This window comes from Danio rerio, chromosome 10, assembly GCF_049306965.1.
Source record: "Danio rerio strain Tuebingen ecotype United States chromosome 10, GRCz12tu, whole genome shotgun sequence".
Taxonomy (NCBI): Eukaryota; Metazoa; Chordata; class Actinopteri; order Cypriniformes; family Danionidae; genus Danio; species Danio rerio.
Genome location: NC_133185.1, coordinates 26,269,699 through 26,288,350, shown reverse-complemented (window position 1 = coordinate 26,288,350; position 18,652 = coordinate 26,269,699). Strand labels below are relative to the sequence as shown.

Sequence of the window (18,652 nt, the reverse complement as noted above, 5' to 3'; positions counted from 1 at the left end):
TTTCAAACCACCTGAACCTACCCTGGCTACTGGCCTGCAATGCCCTCCAAAACAGGGTTACTATATTTTGACTATAATAAAAGCCATAGTTTATTTTCACAAGGGTTCATCTACATTGATCAAATCTTTTATTCTCTTGGAGGAAATGTAGGTGTTTGGAAAAGTGGTCATTAAAGAAGAAGAAGACACAGATTGGTATGCTGGCCTTCTCAATTATCATCATTATTATCAAATTATATGAATTGAATATTGTCAAATTGTATGACTCACGTGGTAAAAGCAGGGTTGTATTTGGCTCCCAAATAGTAGGAATACAAATTAAACATGCCGATCATGAAGGCAAGAAAGACCATGATGAAAATGACCATGAATTTAAAAATATCCTTAACAGTCCGCCCCAGGGATATTTGTAAGGGTCCGAAACTCTCATTAGCCGGCAAAACGTAGGCGATTCGAGAGAAACTGAGCACCACAGCGATGGAGTACAATCCTTCAGAGATGAGCTGAGGATCAGAGGGCAGCCACCTGTTCCTGGCTGAGACAGAAGCATATTTTACTGTCACCACTTGATGGCAGCATTTTGCCGTTTTAAATATCCGCTTTCACTGAGAACAGAATTAGGCTTTCTGGTCTTTCATAAGGCTGTTATAGCTCACTTTAGATTTTATGTACTGAATATAGAGAATCGTTATTTTTGTGACATACCGTAAGTGAAGTAGGCCACATCTGCTGGTAATGATGCATTGATCAAGTTGGCATTAGTCACATATAAATCCACATAGAGCTGTGCCTGGGACGCTTGCAGGAAGGCCATGAGCCGTGCGGTGAACGAGGCCACAAATACAGACAGCATGCCAAAATCTAACACGTTCCACAGGTGCATGATGTACTCGCGTGGCCCATCCGCCCAGACCTCCTTACACTCAGTCCAGATCATTCCTGATCAGAGAAATTAGGGCAAAGACAATAGATTCATTCATCATATTTGTGTTTAAGCCATGCAACATTCATATCAGCTTTAGCTGTCTTTATTTTTTTAATGGTTTATTATTTATATCCAAAATCAAACAAAACATTTTTCAGGGGTAATTAATGTGTTGGCACTCTTTGGATAAGGTATTCATAAAGATAAACAACAAAATCATAAGTCCAAGACACTCGAAAAGTAAGACAACAGTTTTAAAAAGCTTTTATTAACATGGCTATAATTAAAATAAAACAACAACAACAACAACAACAAAATGCTTTTTAAAAAGTAATAGCTATGTTGATAAAGGCTTTTTAAGTTTTTCACTTTTTGGATGCCTTGGACTTACGATTTTTGTTTTTTTTTATCACAACTATTACTACTACTAATATTAATTAGTTTTCTTTAGTCCCTTTATTAATCTGGAGTCACCACAGCGGAATGATCCACCAACTTATCCAGCATATGTTTTACGCAGTGAATGCCCTTCCAGCTGCAACCCAACACTGGGAAACACCCATATACAGTCTTTTACATACATACACTACGACCAATGTAGCTTCCTCAATTCACCTTTAGTGCATGTCTCTTGACTGTGGGGGAAACCGGAGCAACCGAGCATGCCAACTGACCCAGACGGGGCTCGAACCAGTAACCTTTGTACTACCAGTGCCACCACCGTGACACCCACTTCTACTACTACTACTACTACTAATATAATTTACATAATATATATATATATATATATATATATATATATATATATATATATATATATATATATATATATATATATATATATATATATATATATATATATATATAAAACATTAAGCTGTTTCTATTAATAAATAAATAAATAAATATATTTATAAATTTGATTAAAATGTATACAATCTAATTGTAATAAATAAATATATAAAGCAATGCATTAAAAAAGATACAATTATATTAATTAATTTATGATGCTTATGAAACATATACAGTTGAAGTCAGAATTATTAGCCCCCCTTTGAAGTTTGTTTTTCTTTTTTTAAATATTTCCCAAATTATGTTTAACAGAGCAAGGAAATGTTCACAGTATGTCTTATTTGTTTTATTTCGCCAAGAATAAAAGCAGTTAATTTTTTTTATATCCATTTTAGAGTCAAAATTATTAGCCCCTTTAAGCAACATTTTTTCCTCGATGGTTTCGACAAACTAATAATTCAGGGGGGCTAATAATTTGACTTCAGATGTATATGTGTTTTTTTTTTTTTGCATTTAACAATACATTTTGTAACCATTGTAATCATTAAAAATTTCAAGACATTCAGTTGATCAAGTGACAGTATTTAAATTTACAATGTAATAGAAAATTTCTACTGCAAATAATCAATGTTCTTTTGAACAGAATCCTTATAGTCCTTGTAATTCCACAAAAATAGCACAACAGTCAAAATTAAGGGTCAGTAGGATTTTTAGAAGTTTTAAAATAAGCTACTCCTTCACCAAGGCTGGATTTATTTAATCAAAAATACAGTACAAATTGTAAAATTGTGAAATATTATTGCACTATAAAATAACTGTTCAAAAGTAGTTTATCATTTAATTTAATTCCAGTCTTCAGTCACATGATACTTCAGAATACACTCTAATATTATTTATTTATGTATTATTATTATGTATTATTATAATTATTATTATTAATAGTAATAAAAGCAATAATGGCTGAGTAATAATTTCGTTTAAAACTACATGCAATAAGGAAGTAAGAAAGTTTAATAAACATTTAACAATTTAACAATTGTTTTTTTTTTACATTTATTAAATGCCGCCTTTATGAACAGAATAATTTTCTTTAAAAAAAAAAAAGAAAAAAAACTGACCCCAAACTTTTGACCGGTAGTGTAAGTGACACTGATTTTCACTGAATGTCATTGTTAGCACAGTATTTTTGATCAAATGAATTCAATCTTTGAATGCATAAATAAAAAATTACCACAAACTTTTGTAACCTTTAAAAGACTACTTGTTAAAAAGAATATCTAGTTTATTAAGTTGTTTCTGTTAGCAACACTCTACACCTCATGTTTGACCCATACTCACCTAGAACCCATTTCATTATCAGCATCTCTGTCCAGCTGAACTGAGTTGTTTTAATGCGAAAGATCTGCCGAGGATGATCAGTAATGGTTTCGTTAGGAAGAGTTTTGACTCCTGCAAAGCGGTCGGAGGCGTTGAGAACCAGAAGACACAGGAAAAGTGTAAATGAGACAGCATGAGCTACAAACTTCATGAAGGGACTGCGGAGAACCTGGCCCACCTGGAGAAGACACCACACACCCAGATACATTTAACATTGGAAGAAAAAATGAAGTATTCTTATTTTTAAAGAAGACTGGATTCTGTTTGATGATGATGATGATGATGATGTACCTTGCTGAAGGGCATAATCCAATATGCAATGGCAAGAAATGGCAATCCCACCATCACTCCCAGCACTGTCCAACATTTCACGCCAATTGACTGTTGCCTAAGGCCTGAAAGATTCTCGTACCACAGCGTCAGCAACCGCTGCTGGCAGTTGGGATGAGCTACAAACTGAATGCATATAACTGAATTAGACAATGTCTTGCAACAGCTTGTAATTTACATCAATATATTAACATAAGGCTAAGATATTATATATATATATATATATATATATATATATATATATATATATATATATATATATATATATATAYAYATATATATATATATATATATATATATATATATATATATATACATATATATATATATATATAAAATACATATATATATATACATATATATATATATTAAATAGAAAAACTGTGACAACAACATGGAAAATAGCAGGCCAAAAAGAAGCTTGTTTGGAGTTTACTTCTGGATTTCCTTATTGAACACCATTGGTTTATTTTGATAACTTAATAGGTGCATTTGGGTTTGAGGGTATGAGAAATTATTTGCTCCACCCCTGTGACCTCGTGCACGTGTTTTATATGTTCAGTCTACAGGCATTCACAAGTACTTATCAAATATAAAGCATACAAAGCATTTTTGTAATTTTCATGAATCTGTGTAATGTCTTGCACATTATATGATGAACATAAACAGCTGAAGGCAAAATTACTAACCTTAGTATTGGTCTGGAATTTTAATTATTTCAAAAATATTTCCGAAATAATTTTTAATGGATAGAAGGTTTTTCATTCAATTTTTAAACATAATATTTTTATGAACTAATTTGTAATAACTAAGTTTTTCGGTCTTTTGCCAGGATGATAGTACATACTATGTTTCTAGCTATTTTACAGGCTACTAGTATTCAGCTTAAAGAGTAATTTGAAGGCTTAAGTAGGTCAATTAGGTTAACTAGGCAAGTCATTGGACGACAGTGATTTGTTTTGTAACCAATCAATTCAACAACAACAAAAGTCTAAAGGCGGCTATAAATACTGACCTTAACAATTAATAAACAATAAATAAATTATTCAAACAATCTAGATGAAATGAAATACAACAGGAAATACTGTGAAAAATGTCCTTACTCTCTTAAACATATATTTAAAAAATAATTAAAAGTTCACAGAAGGAATATGAATATGGCCTTTAATGCTGGGTGATTATTTGATGACCAAAACAATGACTATAAGTCCTCAAGCAGGTAGTATTATGTTAGATAAATTAATTTTATTCATTTCAAATTATTCTATTTATATTATTTTTATATGTATACCTTAATGTCATAAATGTGTGTGCTTCTTGATATAATCAGATGCTCAACTGTAGTTTCAATCAGTTGAAAGATTGGTGTCCCGGCTGGCAGGAATATTGTGATGACAATGATTTGAATATATGTTCAAGATTCTACCAAACAAACTGTTTAGACCAATTATTAAAGACAATGCTTCATCATCTGTTTGTTTGCCTGTAAATACCCTGGCCTAGAAGGGCTGCTCTTTGAGCAACCAGAATTACACCTCTTGTGGTTATTCTGTATTGCTCCCTTGCTGCAAGAACAATAAAATCTCAGAAAAGGAATCCTCCTGAGTCTTGGAATATATTTTGATCCTCACAGTTTCTTAAAGTATATCTGGGCTTTGATTTTTTATATCTGGAATCCTATATTTAAACCTACACTGTAAAACCCAACAGTCAACTTTATCAAATGAATTGAGTGTAGTTAACTCAAAATCGACTAAAAGTTAAGTCTACTCATTTGTTAAATACCTCATTACTTTAACTTAAATGGAGTAAGTTCACAGCACTCATTTAGATTAGTTTTTTTTTTAACTCAAATGGACACTTAGAGTTGCCTTAACTTAATGAGTTTTACAGTACTTAGATGATTTGAGTTCTCTTCATTTATTGGGTTTCACTGTGCTCAAATTGCTTCATTTACTCAAATGGATTAAGTTCACAGTACTCATTAGAATTAGTTTTTGAACTTAAATGGTTTGTTGCAATCAGATTCCTCAAAGGGTTGGAGTTACCTTAATTTTGGGCTTTATAGTGCATGTTTCATTCCCCAGTACCTTTTTGACTTCATACTTAATGGCCAGTTTAACACGGCTAAGGCAGGGCCGATGGTGTTCGCTTGGATGATTCTGATCCACATCTCCATTCAGAATTGCCTCGACTTCCTCTGTATTCCGGCACAGATCCAGAACGCCAACCACAAAGTCCTTACACTGCATGGAGAGCTTCCTATAGTCATTCTGAAAGCAAAAAGAGCGACAGAATTATGCCAGAATGGCTTTTAATCACTCATAAAAACGAATTTAATCCAACTGGGATACAACTAACAGTGAACGCTCAGCTCTGAAACGTCTAAAAATCCCATGTTGCGCCACTGTCTGATTGACGTTTGCATCAGATCTTCTCAAACTGGGATTTTGCCTAATGGAGGGCACCCAAGAGAAACTCGTCCTGCTAATTATAGCGCGGCATTGTTTTAAAACAACAAACATTTTATGTGGAACTACAGAGGCGGAATCACTGACACGCCATTACAACTGTCGAAAGTGATCGTCTGTGGAGAAAAACGGTGATGAGAGAATAATAACGGGGTGATTACAGGAAGCTCTCGATGGAGCAGTTTCAATTAATAGCTCGCTAACCACAATAAGGGGGGAAAACTGTCTGCATTCGCCAACTCCTGATTAGAAATTTCCCCAGAGTGACTCTCAGCGAAGAACTTCTTCCTCTACATATTTAAATATAAAACAACACACATCGCCGAAGCCCGTGAAGCTCTCTGGAGGAACGTTTCCTTTTGGAAAAAAATGTTGTGTACAGAGATTCTAGTGAACCAGAAACTGTCATCCAAAAGCCTCTAATTTATAATGAGGATAATCTCAAGGGTGGGAAATTGGTTTTTGTGCGGAATATTGTGCTGGTCTGTGAGGCTGAATGAGCAGAGACTTTTCTCTGGGAGACGAGCAGCTCATTACAGGGCCATGAGCACACTCTTCACGATTGGACACTTCCTAGATTAACTGAGAAGCTGTTTAAAATGTGCTTTGAAATAATCATGAGAGTGCCTTAAAGGAGCCGGCGTTATCTACAAAGCACATAATGATTCATTGAAGTGATTTGGCTCATTGTCTTCGCAACATGAAGGGAAACAATCAGGCAGATTTCTCCATGTCCTGTGATGATGTTAACCAATCAATAAAAGAAATGACTAATTTAAGAAGGAATTTAAGCTACTATATAATATCATAATTCATATTTTGAGAGTATGAGGTACATGAAAATATACAGTTGACATTATTTGTTTTAGGGGATTTCTCATAAAACCATAATGAAGCCTACTCAGTGAACTCGTGATAACACTCCAATTCATACAGGTCAACATTGGGAACCCAATTATTTGCAAAGGTTAGAATAGCATACATTAGAAAAAGCTGCAAATAATTGATAGTTTAGCATATTAAAATTATTAGCTATACAAAGAAATTAAATCAAGTTATCAAATCTCATTAACCTTTTCTTTACCTCATAATTTAAACATTCTGATTTAAAGATCAGCGAATGAATCTCTTATTTAGATTTTCTTTTGATCACATAAAACAACAGAGCTGTCACTTTAAAAATGCACAGATCTATAATGAAAGAACTTGATTGCTTTCCTAATTTTTAATGCTCATTTAAGACCAAATTTGTTATGTTTAAAATACATCCCAGCAAGATCGACATGTTTAGATTTTATTATTATTATTATTTGATATTATTATTAAGCATATGTCTGTTCAAACATGCACCCAAAACCCAGTGTCCACTTTCACTACGCTTCAAATCACGTGTACAGAATCTGTTTGGAAAAAAAGGGTCTATTTATCACTATGGAGAGCATCTGACAGTCACACACCGCTAAATGAACTGACTGTTTTGAGGACTGCATAAGAGGGGCAACGCCACCTGTTATGTAACCAAATCCTGACATTTTTACATTTATTTAAAGAGTTCATTCATTCATTTTCTTGTTGGCTTAGTCCCTTTATTAATCTGGGGTTGCCACACCGGAATGAACCACCAACTTATCCAGGAAGTTTTTACGCAGCAGATACCCTTCCAGCCGCAACCCATCTCTGTGAAACATCCACACACACACATTCACACATTGCGGACAATTTAGACTACCCAATTCACCTGTACCGCACATCTTTGGACTGTGGGGGAAACCAGAGCACCCGGAGGAAACCCACGCAAAGGTCCACATGCAAACTCCACACAGAAACGCCAACTGAGCCGAGGTTCGAACCAGCGACCCAGCGACCTTCTTGCTGTGAGGCGACATCACTACCTACTGCGCCACTGCCTCGCCTCATGCCTAAATAAAATAAAAGAATAGAACAGATTCACATGTAAGAGCAAGGGGCATACCCTGGTTCGTTCGGTGGTATGGGTTGTCTATAGAAAGGACTGGCTCTTTAATGTTAATTGCCACCCTTAATAGAAAGATTAAACATATGGGAAAAATATACCTTTATAGGATGGTAGCAGGATACATTTAGGAGAACAAGATGGATTTTTAGAATTGGAAAATGATTCGTTTCTATGCTAAATGAAAATGTAACAGAACTTTTTAACGTGCTTTCCAAATTGTATAAATTATTATTATTTTTTTAATTAAATATATATTCATTTATTTGTTCATTTTCCTTCAGCTTAATCTCTATTTCAGAGGTCACCACAGCGGAATGAACCGACAAATGTTTTATGTATCGGATGCCCTTCCAGTTGCAATCCATCACTAGGAAACACCCATACACACTCATTCACAAACATAGTGCATGTATTCGGACTAAGGGAGAAACAGGAGCACCCAGAGGAAACACAAGCAAAAAGGTGAAGAATATGCAAACTCCACACAGAAATGCCAACTGGCACAACCAGGACTTGAACCAGTGACCTAGCTGTAAGGCAACAGTACTATAACCACTGAGCCACCATACCGCTCTATTCAAGAATGAAAAATAAAAAGATAAATCACTACTTTATACTGCCAGCTTTAGCTCTGTATTATTTTGGGACAGTGAAAGCCTTTAAATATATAAACCTATATTTAAAGTTTATGAGATAACTCAACGTTATTATGACAAAAAATGAATAAATATATATAAAATATTATATAACAAATATATAATTTTTTGCCTAATCACCATTGCAGTTTTTTAATCATTTCATCTTAACTATGACAACATTTTTACTTACTTAAAAGAGTTCAATGTGAAAAAGTCTCAATTATAGGATAAAAACAATTATGGCAAACATTATAACGATTTATTTCATCACAGCATGTGTTTTTTTCTTATGTAGAACTGTTTTTCCCAGCACCACCTGTTATTCCAAACCGGCTTTTCTTCTTTTGAAGATTTCTGGTAACCAAACAAACACAAATAATCAATAAAACAATTGATTTTTTTATGTTTCACAGAAAAAAAGAAGTTAAAGATGTTTGGAACAACATTTTTAGGTTTTGTTTTGAGTGATCTCTCCCAAACAATCTATTTTCCCCCTCAAACAGTATAAACAGGTTTGTATTATTGTTGGGCAATGTCGACCAATTGGCATTGTATGATGTCTAATATGAAACATTGCAATGGACGATGGCATCGACAGCACAGGTGTCGGTGAATTAATTATTTATGATTATCTCATTAATTCATAATGAATTAATTGTTTGTAGCCAACCATTTCGACTACCTGACCCGCATGATCTTTGTTTTACCCATAACCAAATCATAAATGCATAAAGACAAGTTACACACAAATTACCACCTGTCAATCACATTTTCCGTGGGATTCTGGCATGAATAGGCAGAGTAATCTGTGTTGTTATAATGGCGTTGTCACACTTGGTTGGTAAAAAATGTGCGTAACCAACAGGAACCAACCAACAGTATAACAGGATTTTTGCTAAAATCTAAGTTCACGCGGGAAAGCGAAAGATTGAAGCAGTGTATAGACACTGTGACACGTTGCCTGATAGATTCAAAAGACCGAAGAGTCATCTCGTTTTACAATATCGATACATCCTTGATAAACTGTCCGATGTGCACTGCTCTCTGGGGTATTGTGCTCAAAGCGCCTGCTGACTGCTGAAGCTCAGAGTCAGGCGCACGCATAGCCTACAGCCCATTGTCTTTCGACCAAACCCTAGTTTGTATTCATGAAATACAGATATATATAAACATATACTGCCTTATTAAAGGTGATGTTGAAAACCCTTGTTATAGCCTTTAATGTACACAGTAAAAAAATCTGTTATTGATCAGTTTTTTGTATTTTGGGATTCACATGTGAGGTGTTTTCTGTTTATTTATGTTGTAAATTGCATTATAGAACCTAAATCTCTGCTCTGTCAACTTTTGATGTTAATCAAAATTCCAGTCTACAGTCAAAGAGAATTTTATTGAAATTTGTGTAGTTTGAAATACTATAATGTACAAGAAATAATATAGAAGGTCCCAAATCGCATACTTATGCACTATTCTACTCCATTTTGTAGTACAAATAGTGTAAGTAGTGCATTCACACTGAAAACTCTAAAAAGAATAAGTGCACTTTAAAAACCTGGATGATGCACTTAATCAACCAGTAAAAAAGTAAGGAATGTTGAACACTTCATGCAAACAACAGCCGCTGCTTTGCTCACGTAGCGCAAGGGGCGGAACTTTGAGGCACTGATGTTTGATTTCTTTATTTATTTTGAAATTGTGAAAGCAAAATTCACTTACAAAAGTGATTATAGAACCTCCCGATGGTGAATGCAGTTATACTCATGGCAGGTATTATTTGGTAGTTTGGTCCTTTATTTAGCTAACTTGGCAATCGTCAAACGTAATCAGAAAAACTTTTTTTCCGCTTAGTAAAAAAAACATTAGTGTTTCATTTGGGATGACACTACATACATATACTGTGCCGTTGATATAGCGTGCCATTTGGGACGCTGCTAGAGAGACATAAGTCTGTAAAACAACAGAAAATAATTACAATGTTTTTGTACCATAACATACAACACCAACCCAGACAATATATCTCTTTAAATCATTAAAAATGTTAATAAAAGTCACTTTTTTCTCATTTTTGAAGGTTAAAAGTTTTTAAAAAAGTACCAAGGTCCCGTAATGCAATTCAAAAGTATAAATAAACAAAATAAAAAAATACATCATAAATATTAAAAATTGCTAATTTATGGATATATTTTTACTCTTCTCCTATAAAATTCTGTCCTAGGACCATGACTTTGACTGACAGCCCTGGATATGGCATATCTGTACGCTTCCTCACCTTAAACTCAGTCTCGATGTTGGCGAGTTGTGCCAGCTCATTGCTGAGCTCCAGGGCAGTGAGCACAGGGTCTTCACTAGACAGAGACAAATAGGCAGCACTAGCCAGGCCTTTATAGGCGTTCATCCTTGATCGCGAGTGGCTGAAAGAATCCTGCTTCTGTTTCTCCGCGCACTCCCCACACTTGCAGAAATAGTCGTGTGGTTTCTCAATACGAGCCCCTTTAAGCAACAAGATGTGCACAATCTCATACTCCTTACAATGGGCTGCCAGAATCATAGGTGTGATGTCCTGAGAAAAGCGAGTCCCGTCTTCATCATACGCGTAGAAGTCATCATCCCGCAGCTCTTGCTCTAGAGGACTCAGAGTCAAGCGAAGACCACCTTCGAAAGCAGGATGAGCCAGGATGGCCTCTACTATCCGCACGTAACCTTTGCTGATGGCTAACAGCAGGGCATCACCAACCCTTGCCAAGCCTTCTTTCTTCAGCAACAGTTCGGTGACCTCCAGGTGCTCGTTCCCCACTGCCAGTTGCAATGCATTCTGGCCCATGTAGTCCACACAGTTTACGTTCAGCGTCTTGGACTCCTCAAGCATTTTTCGGACTGAAGGGATGTTTCCGTATTCTGCGGCATCAAGAAAACGTTCCTCCTCTTCAGTCAGACTAGTGCCTCTCTCGCTGAACATGTACGCTGGGCCCCGGACGGCCTGTCGGCGGATTTTGTCCCTTAATGTGGTGTGTCTGCGCTGCATGGCTTCAAACCTGGAGAAACAAAAACATATCGCTGATATATAGGATTTGGTGAAGCTGGAATAAATGGATCCATCATCTACAACAAAGGTGTCCAATCTTGATCCTGAAAGGCAATATGTGTGCATTATTATGAGTATTCACTAGCTGTTCAGGGTACATCAGTAGTACACTTGTTACTGCAGTGCATCATGGGCTTTATATTAGTGTCCTCTATAACAGCCACAATGGTTTTGACCATCACAACTAACTGCTGTCTGCTAAACAGTGCCGTATTTGAAGGGTTAGTTCACCCAAAAATGAAAATGCTGTTACTAATTTTTCAACCTCATGTCGTTCCAATCCTCTAAAACTTTTGTTCCCTTTCATAACAAAAATTAAGATGTTTTAGATAAAATATGAGAGCTCCCTCATCTTCCATAAGCAGCAACGGTCCTGAGATGTTACAGTCCAGAAAAGCACCTATAAACATTGTCCAAATGTGACTTCAGTGAATCATCTGTAATCATATGAAGCTCCAAGAACACTTTTGTATGCCAAAAACTGTTAAATTCAATTAGGCTTTGTCTTCCATGTCAGATCAGTCACATTTACTAAGGGTAGTATGATGCTGAATAATGGCACTTCGTCGTACAGCCTTTAGTAAATGTGAAACCTGGCTACCTGACATTGGAGAGAAGATCTAGACCAGGGATGCCCTGTAGATTTTAATTACAACTTGCCTAAACACACCTACCCCGAAGTTCCTACTAGTAAGAGCTTGATTAGCTGGTTCAGATGTGTCTAATTGGGGTTGGAGCTAAACTCTGCAGGACACCAGCCCTCCAGGAATGAGTTTGGGCACCCCTGATCTAAACCAACATAGTCATATTTTTACAGGATTTTTCTTTTTTTCTTTTCTTTTTTTTTGCCACACAAAAGTGTTTTAGAGCTTTGTTTTAGAGTACAGTTGAGCCACTGAAGTGACCTGGAATGTTTTGACAATGTTTTTGACCCTTTTCTGAACATTGAATGTTTCTGGACCATTGCTGTTTTGAGGATTATAGACATCTATTATACAATATAGTAGTATAGTATGTCTAAGTGAGCTCTCAGATTATATCTAAAATATCTTAATTTAAAGGTGCAGTAGGTGATTGTCTTCGGAAACATTTTTTGTTGAAGTCTCTTCACAGTCCAATAGTACTGATTAAAGTAAATGATCCAAATGTGTTTATATGCATTTTTATATTCTGGGTAAGGCATAAAACTAAACATGTTCATCCAATTAAATATTGTTGGGCAAACATCTTAAATAATTCTGATAAGTAGCTCAAACTGTTTGTCAACAAATGCAGATTTGGGCTTTTGTGCATCTCTGTTCACACATATCCGCCATTAGCCGCAGCGCATAAATGCATTATAGGATTGAATCTGGAATGTAATTTTAAAACTATGTATAGCTGGGAATTTACTCTTCAACTTAAAAATACCACAATATTATGCATATCTTCTTAATACACTACTAACAACTAGCAAAAAGGCCATTACATAGAAATAGCTAAAGGAAGATTCCCCATCTGTAATGGCAAGATATTGTAAAAGAGGTGTACGATATGGAAGTACTGACACTTTCCTTAAGACAACAAGCCTATACAATTTCTGCATTCTGGGTTAAATGGTTGAGAAGAAATGTAATGTTTAAATTTTTTTGTGGTGCTTTTATTTATATATCTAAAGCCTGTTGATCTTTGACACGTAACTCTTAACAAAATTTTATATAGCAACATTTTATCAACCATAAAAACAAATGTAAATAAGATTGTATTCGATGTCCTTTGACACTTGTGTTGTATGTTTTTTTTGTTTCCATGTACCTTTGATAATGTTTTTTTTTGTATTGTTCTGAACTGTTTTGAAAAAAAAAATTATAAATAAAATTAATAAAAATATATATATAAAAAAATCTTAATATGTATTCTGAAGATGAATAAAGGTCACAGGGGACTGGAACAACATGAGGGTAATAAATTAATAATAGAATATTCCTATTTTTAATGAGCTATCTTTAAGACGTTAGATGCAGTTTTAAGTATTCTTTGAGTACTGGGGTGTCCAAAACTGTCGAGCCACAGTTCTGCAGGGTTAAGCTCCAAGCCTATTAAGAATACGTCAGTTAACCAAGGTCATGGCTGTGTCTGAAATCAACCCCTGGAGTCTGAAGTAGAGCACTATTTAAGTGAACTGCAATTATTAGATCTTTTCTTTAGAGTATATTTTATATTTTAGAGTGCACTCATTCAATCCCATTATGGACTGCAGTAGTGTTGAGAATCAAAAATGTTTAGTTAGTTAGTACATAGTTAATTTTATTTGTTCCCTTAGGGAAATTTCATTTACAGTGTACACCCACATAGACATCTGACAATTTCACATTTCGCATTTATATAATTAAAACATTTAAAAAACTAAAGTACCATCGTACCACTAATCTAAATGAATATTCAATCTATAGGCCATCAACTGCCACTAATACAGGATAAATTTAAAAACTTCATTGCCTGAGGGATAATGATCATTTTTACCTATTTCTTATGTATTTGGTAACACACTATCGATGACCTGGTGGTAACAATTTGAAGGTGTATAATAAAGGATGCCTCTCATCATTGACAATGTTAGTCTTTCTTTGTACTCTCCATACTTTTAAATTTTAGCAATTGAATACTCGCACCTATTTATTTTTTAGATATAACATTTTGAGAAGTGAAGTAAGATTTCTAAAGAACAAGTTTATTTGTAAATTTTACATAAAAGTTATTTTCTTGATAATGTCGTCCTTTTAATGTAGCTTTTATCCTTTAAATGAAATGAATAGATTTATCACCACAACATTTCTAAACTAATGCACTTCAAAATGATCTACATTATTTTCAATACTGAATGGCTTATCAAATAACTATATATTTAAATTATAACTTGCATCAATTACAATAATATATATTTTAAGTCAATAAAAGGGATAAAAATAAATAAATACACATCTGACACATTGTAGATAATGTTAACCGACAGCTTCATCCATGGTATTGTAGACTTTGGATTCAAGCACACACCGCATGACTTTACAGCACAGTGCAGGGCCATAAATTACACCGCTGGTCAATGAGATCAATGCAGACGGACTTCTAATTACACGCATCCTTTACTAGCTCTTCATCTCATTACAGGAACCTCCTCAAGAACAGATGTTCTTAACGTCATATTATAGCATGATCTTCACCTCAGGACTTCATTCATTTACTTTATTGAATTAACCGGAGGTGCTTTGTAGTGTCAGCTTCCCTTGAACTTAAAAAGGCTTCAAAGACGCTGAACTAGTTAAACCTTAAGCAAGTTATACTCAAACACAAGCCAGGTATAGACAGCAAAGGATGAAATCTAATTTTGATCCATTTTGCAAGAGCCTTGGCGCAAATTGTACAGCGTGACAGATCACAATTCTAGATGTCACTTAGAATAAAATTCATTGCTCGCTTCACAATATGATAAATCAAACACAGCGTTTTTTTGTAGCATGCAAAATGCCATTTTGTTCCATCTCTAAATCTTTACTGATCAGTTTTTGGAGAGCACAGAGGACGAAGAATCCCAAACGTACCTGTCATGGGCCCTAAAACTAAATGAGATTGAAATAAACAGGCTTAATAATTTATGTTTCAATATGGTCTGTGTGAACTGTGTCAATCTAATAACTGCAATGTTGATTTGTGAAAAGGCCAAGGAGATTTTGCTGCTCTTGCACAGCTCAGGAAACTTAGATGAGTTCTTGGTTTATTTGAGAATCAAGATATTAAAGATATATTTCCTAAAAGAACCCATGAGACAACTGTTGACAAAAACTATTTAATTTTAAGATTAGACCAAACAATTTGTTTTTGGATGATTTTGCTGAAATATTTCATAATTTAAAGGTTTGGCTGGCCAATAAAATGTTTTTGAAATAAATTTTAGAAGCTTGCATCCTCTTCGAATGTTATCACTCGGTTGAATGGGTGTTTTCAGTAGTCATCAGCTGATCGATATGGGCCAGTGTGGGCCTTCTGTGCCTACTGGTAGGCCCAGAAGACTGTTATCATCCAACCACATGGTTTGTCAGCTATACTAATAAAGAAGATCCAGATCTGTTTTTACATTACTATGACGGTTGGGGGGCGAAGCAGTGGCGCAGTATAGTGCTGTCGCCTCACTGCAAGAAGGTCGCTGGTTCGATCCTTGGCTCAGTTGGCATTTCTGTGTGGAGTTTGCATGTTCTCCCTGCAATCGCCTGGGTTTCTTCCGGGTGCTCCGGTTTCCCCCACAGTCCAAAGACATGCGGTACATGTGAATTGAGTAGACAAAATTGTACATAGTGTGTGTGTGTGTAAATGTGTGGATGTTTCCCAGAGATGGGTTACGGCTGGAAGGGCATCTGCTGCGTAAAAATGTGCTGGATAAGTTGGCGGTTCATTCCGTTGTGGCGACCCCGGATTAATAAAGGGACTAAGCCGACAAGAAAATGAATGAATGAATGAATGAATGACGGTTGGGTTTAGGGTTGGGGTAGGGGCAGACGTTAATAAAATACAATTAATGGGAAATGTAACAAATAAAATGAATAATTCCTGTTGTTAATTAGCTATATTAATATAGAAAACTCCAGATCTTGATTTGTTTTTACATTACTGTGACGATTGGGTTTAGGGTTGGGGTAGGGCTAGACATTAATAAAATGCAATTAATGAGAAATTTAATAAATAATATAATTCTCTTTAACTTCCGGCCACAGCCATGTGTGATCTATAGATGATTAACCATGTGGATGGATGATAACAGCCTTCTGAGCCTCCTGTGGTATCAGCTGGACACTCATTCAATCGAGTAATAACATTCAAATCGGCTGAAGCTTACAGCATTTGTTTGACAAAATATAGTATAGTTTAAAAATAAACTTTAAAAGATTTTATAAATACAAACATTCAACTATTCTTTAATATTTTGACTTTTGTTGTTTTTGTTTTATCATTTATTTTTTTCTTTTTCAGAATTCTTATTTATTCCTATAAATCAAAGCTGAATTTTCAAAATCTTTCCTCCAGTTTTTAGGCATCACCATAATTTTACTTTATATTATATATAACGTAATATTATATATAACTTTATATTATATATAACGTTACTTTTTAGTATATTTAAAAATAAAAGTTAGTTTGTGTTTAAATCAGACTATCTCTTTTAGGTTTTTGGTATCATTAAATATTTTTAAACTATGCAATATTCGGATGACAACCCTTGTTCTGAGGAGCATAATCTAAGAGAGATTGTTCTGCAAAACTCTTCATTTGCACTTAAATCGAACACTTACATCTAAAATGAATAAAAATAGTTTCTCAAGGTTGAGGATAAGTCTAGGTTTATAAAACATTTTAACAATTTAATCAATATCAAAAGAGAGATATGAAAAATTATTTAAACAGCGAGGTCATGCATGCACAACAGTTGGCTATAAGTATAAAAAAAGTATAAATATTTATTGAAATATTTTTCATTTTTCATTATATTGCTTCAGAAAACATTCATTCATCATCTGGTCATACAAAGTTTTGCATTATCTTAGTGGTTTGGATTGTCTGGTTCATATGTGTATTTTCTGAAGTGTGATCTTTGGTGGGCCTATGTTTATTGCATGATGTTAATGATTGTCATTATTTTTATGAAAGAAAGTCATATATCATATATGTGTCATAATGGTGATTAACGTTTGTTTTTTAGAGCAGTGTCCCTTCAAGCACATCTTTTTACCTTTTACTATTTACTTAATCCATTGTTCTGTGAAGAACTTTTAACAGCAATGAAACTTTTCATTGCACAAAAGGTTTATTATGATAAAAAAACTATGTGCTACATTAATAAAATATTTTAAACGTTTTTTGGGGAATAAAAAAGTATTTTTCTATGACATCATTAACAACACCCCTTTTTAGTCTCACCTTATGTCTTTATTTACTGTACTTGCAAAACCTGTTTTAGGTAGCTAGTGTTTAAAGTAAAACTAAGGATGTTTTTACTACAGTGATGATAAAGATAGTAAAAGGCATAAACTGCAAAATCAACTACAATTTGAATCCGAAATCAGCTAGATTACTTTCTCCACTTACAGTTTTTCTCAATTGCATTGGCTCAATTATCCATTGAAATTTTTATTTTTCAAAATAGTAAGTTAAGATCTCTGAACAATTAGCTTATTGTTTACAACAAACTGTGATTTCCTATTGATTTAAGCCAGTTGCAAAAGCTTTCGCTCACGTGTGCAAACAGAAAGAACAATTGTCTGGACAAAACGTAATTGCATGGCTTATTGATCAAGACTGATGAATCGATAGTCATTTAAACTCTCAAACTCTTCACAACTTCTCAATCATTTTTTATCGTTTAAGCCATCACACTGAAAACAATTTATTTAAGCATCAAAGATTTGTATATATACATAATATAATTTCCAAGTGAATAGATCTAGTTGATCTAAACTGATTATTGATTCTCAGTTCAATGGCTGTGCGCTCCAAAATATGTCAGCGTCATTTCATTGTAGGCTACAAGTCATCTCATGCACTTGTCAAAATTAGTCAAGAACTTAATACCATAAATACCATATATGAATCCGTGGAACATTTGATATATTTATTACAGCAATTGACAGTCAGGTGAAACTAGAACTTGACTAACAAAGGAGGAATTTCACACATGATGATCAGTCAAGCACTAGGCTGCATGATTGATAATGGTTACAATTTCCTTGGCAGTATGAGTGCAATGATGTCAAACCTTGGAGGCTACTCTTAAACTAAAACCCTTTTTATAAATCTTCTAAATTTATTTTATTTAGTTTTATACACAACTGCATTCTGTCAAAAGACAGTAAAAAAAAAACAAAAAAAAAACAGTAGAGTAACTATTTTTAAAAACTGGGCTAAGACTGTAAGGTGGACATGAGGGATATTTCAATGGTCCTCTGCTTTAGTGACAAAACAACAAACATTTGGACTTGCAGTGCTTATGCACTGCCAAAGGGACTACGGATTTAGGGTGCATTGACTGTTTAAATG

General features: G+C 34.5%; 1 protein-coding gene and 1 long non-coding RNA gene across 7 annotated transcripts in view; one reads left to right on the top strand and one right to left on the bottom strand.

Annotated features, from left to right (window-relative positions):
• The window catches only part of LOC141376355 (uncharacterized), a 974,232-nt gene that overhangs the window by 628,670 nt on the left and 326,910 nt on the right, over nt 1-18,652 (top strand). The gene's annotated exons all lie outside the window — the stretch shown is intronic.
• trpc7a (transient receptor potential cation channel, subfamily C, member 7a) overlaps nt 1-18,652 on the bottom strand; it is a 51,172-nt gene that overhangs the window by 12,074 nt on the left and 20,446 nt on the right. For all 4 annotated transcript variants that reach the window (XM_073914110.1, XM_073914109.1, XM_068223815.2 and 1 more), the window contains 6 exon segments: nt 10,778-11,540; nt 5,515-5,697; nt 3,386-3,550; nt 3,056-3,272; nt 706-939; nt 271-535 (listed from right to left, as the gene is read on the bottom strand). In XM_073914110.1, coding sequence (XP_073770211.1) covers nt 271-535; nt 706-939; nt 3,056-3,272; nt 3,386-3,550; nt 5,515-5,697; nt 10,778-11,540 — 1,827 coding nt within the window.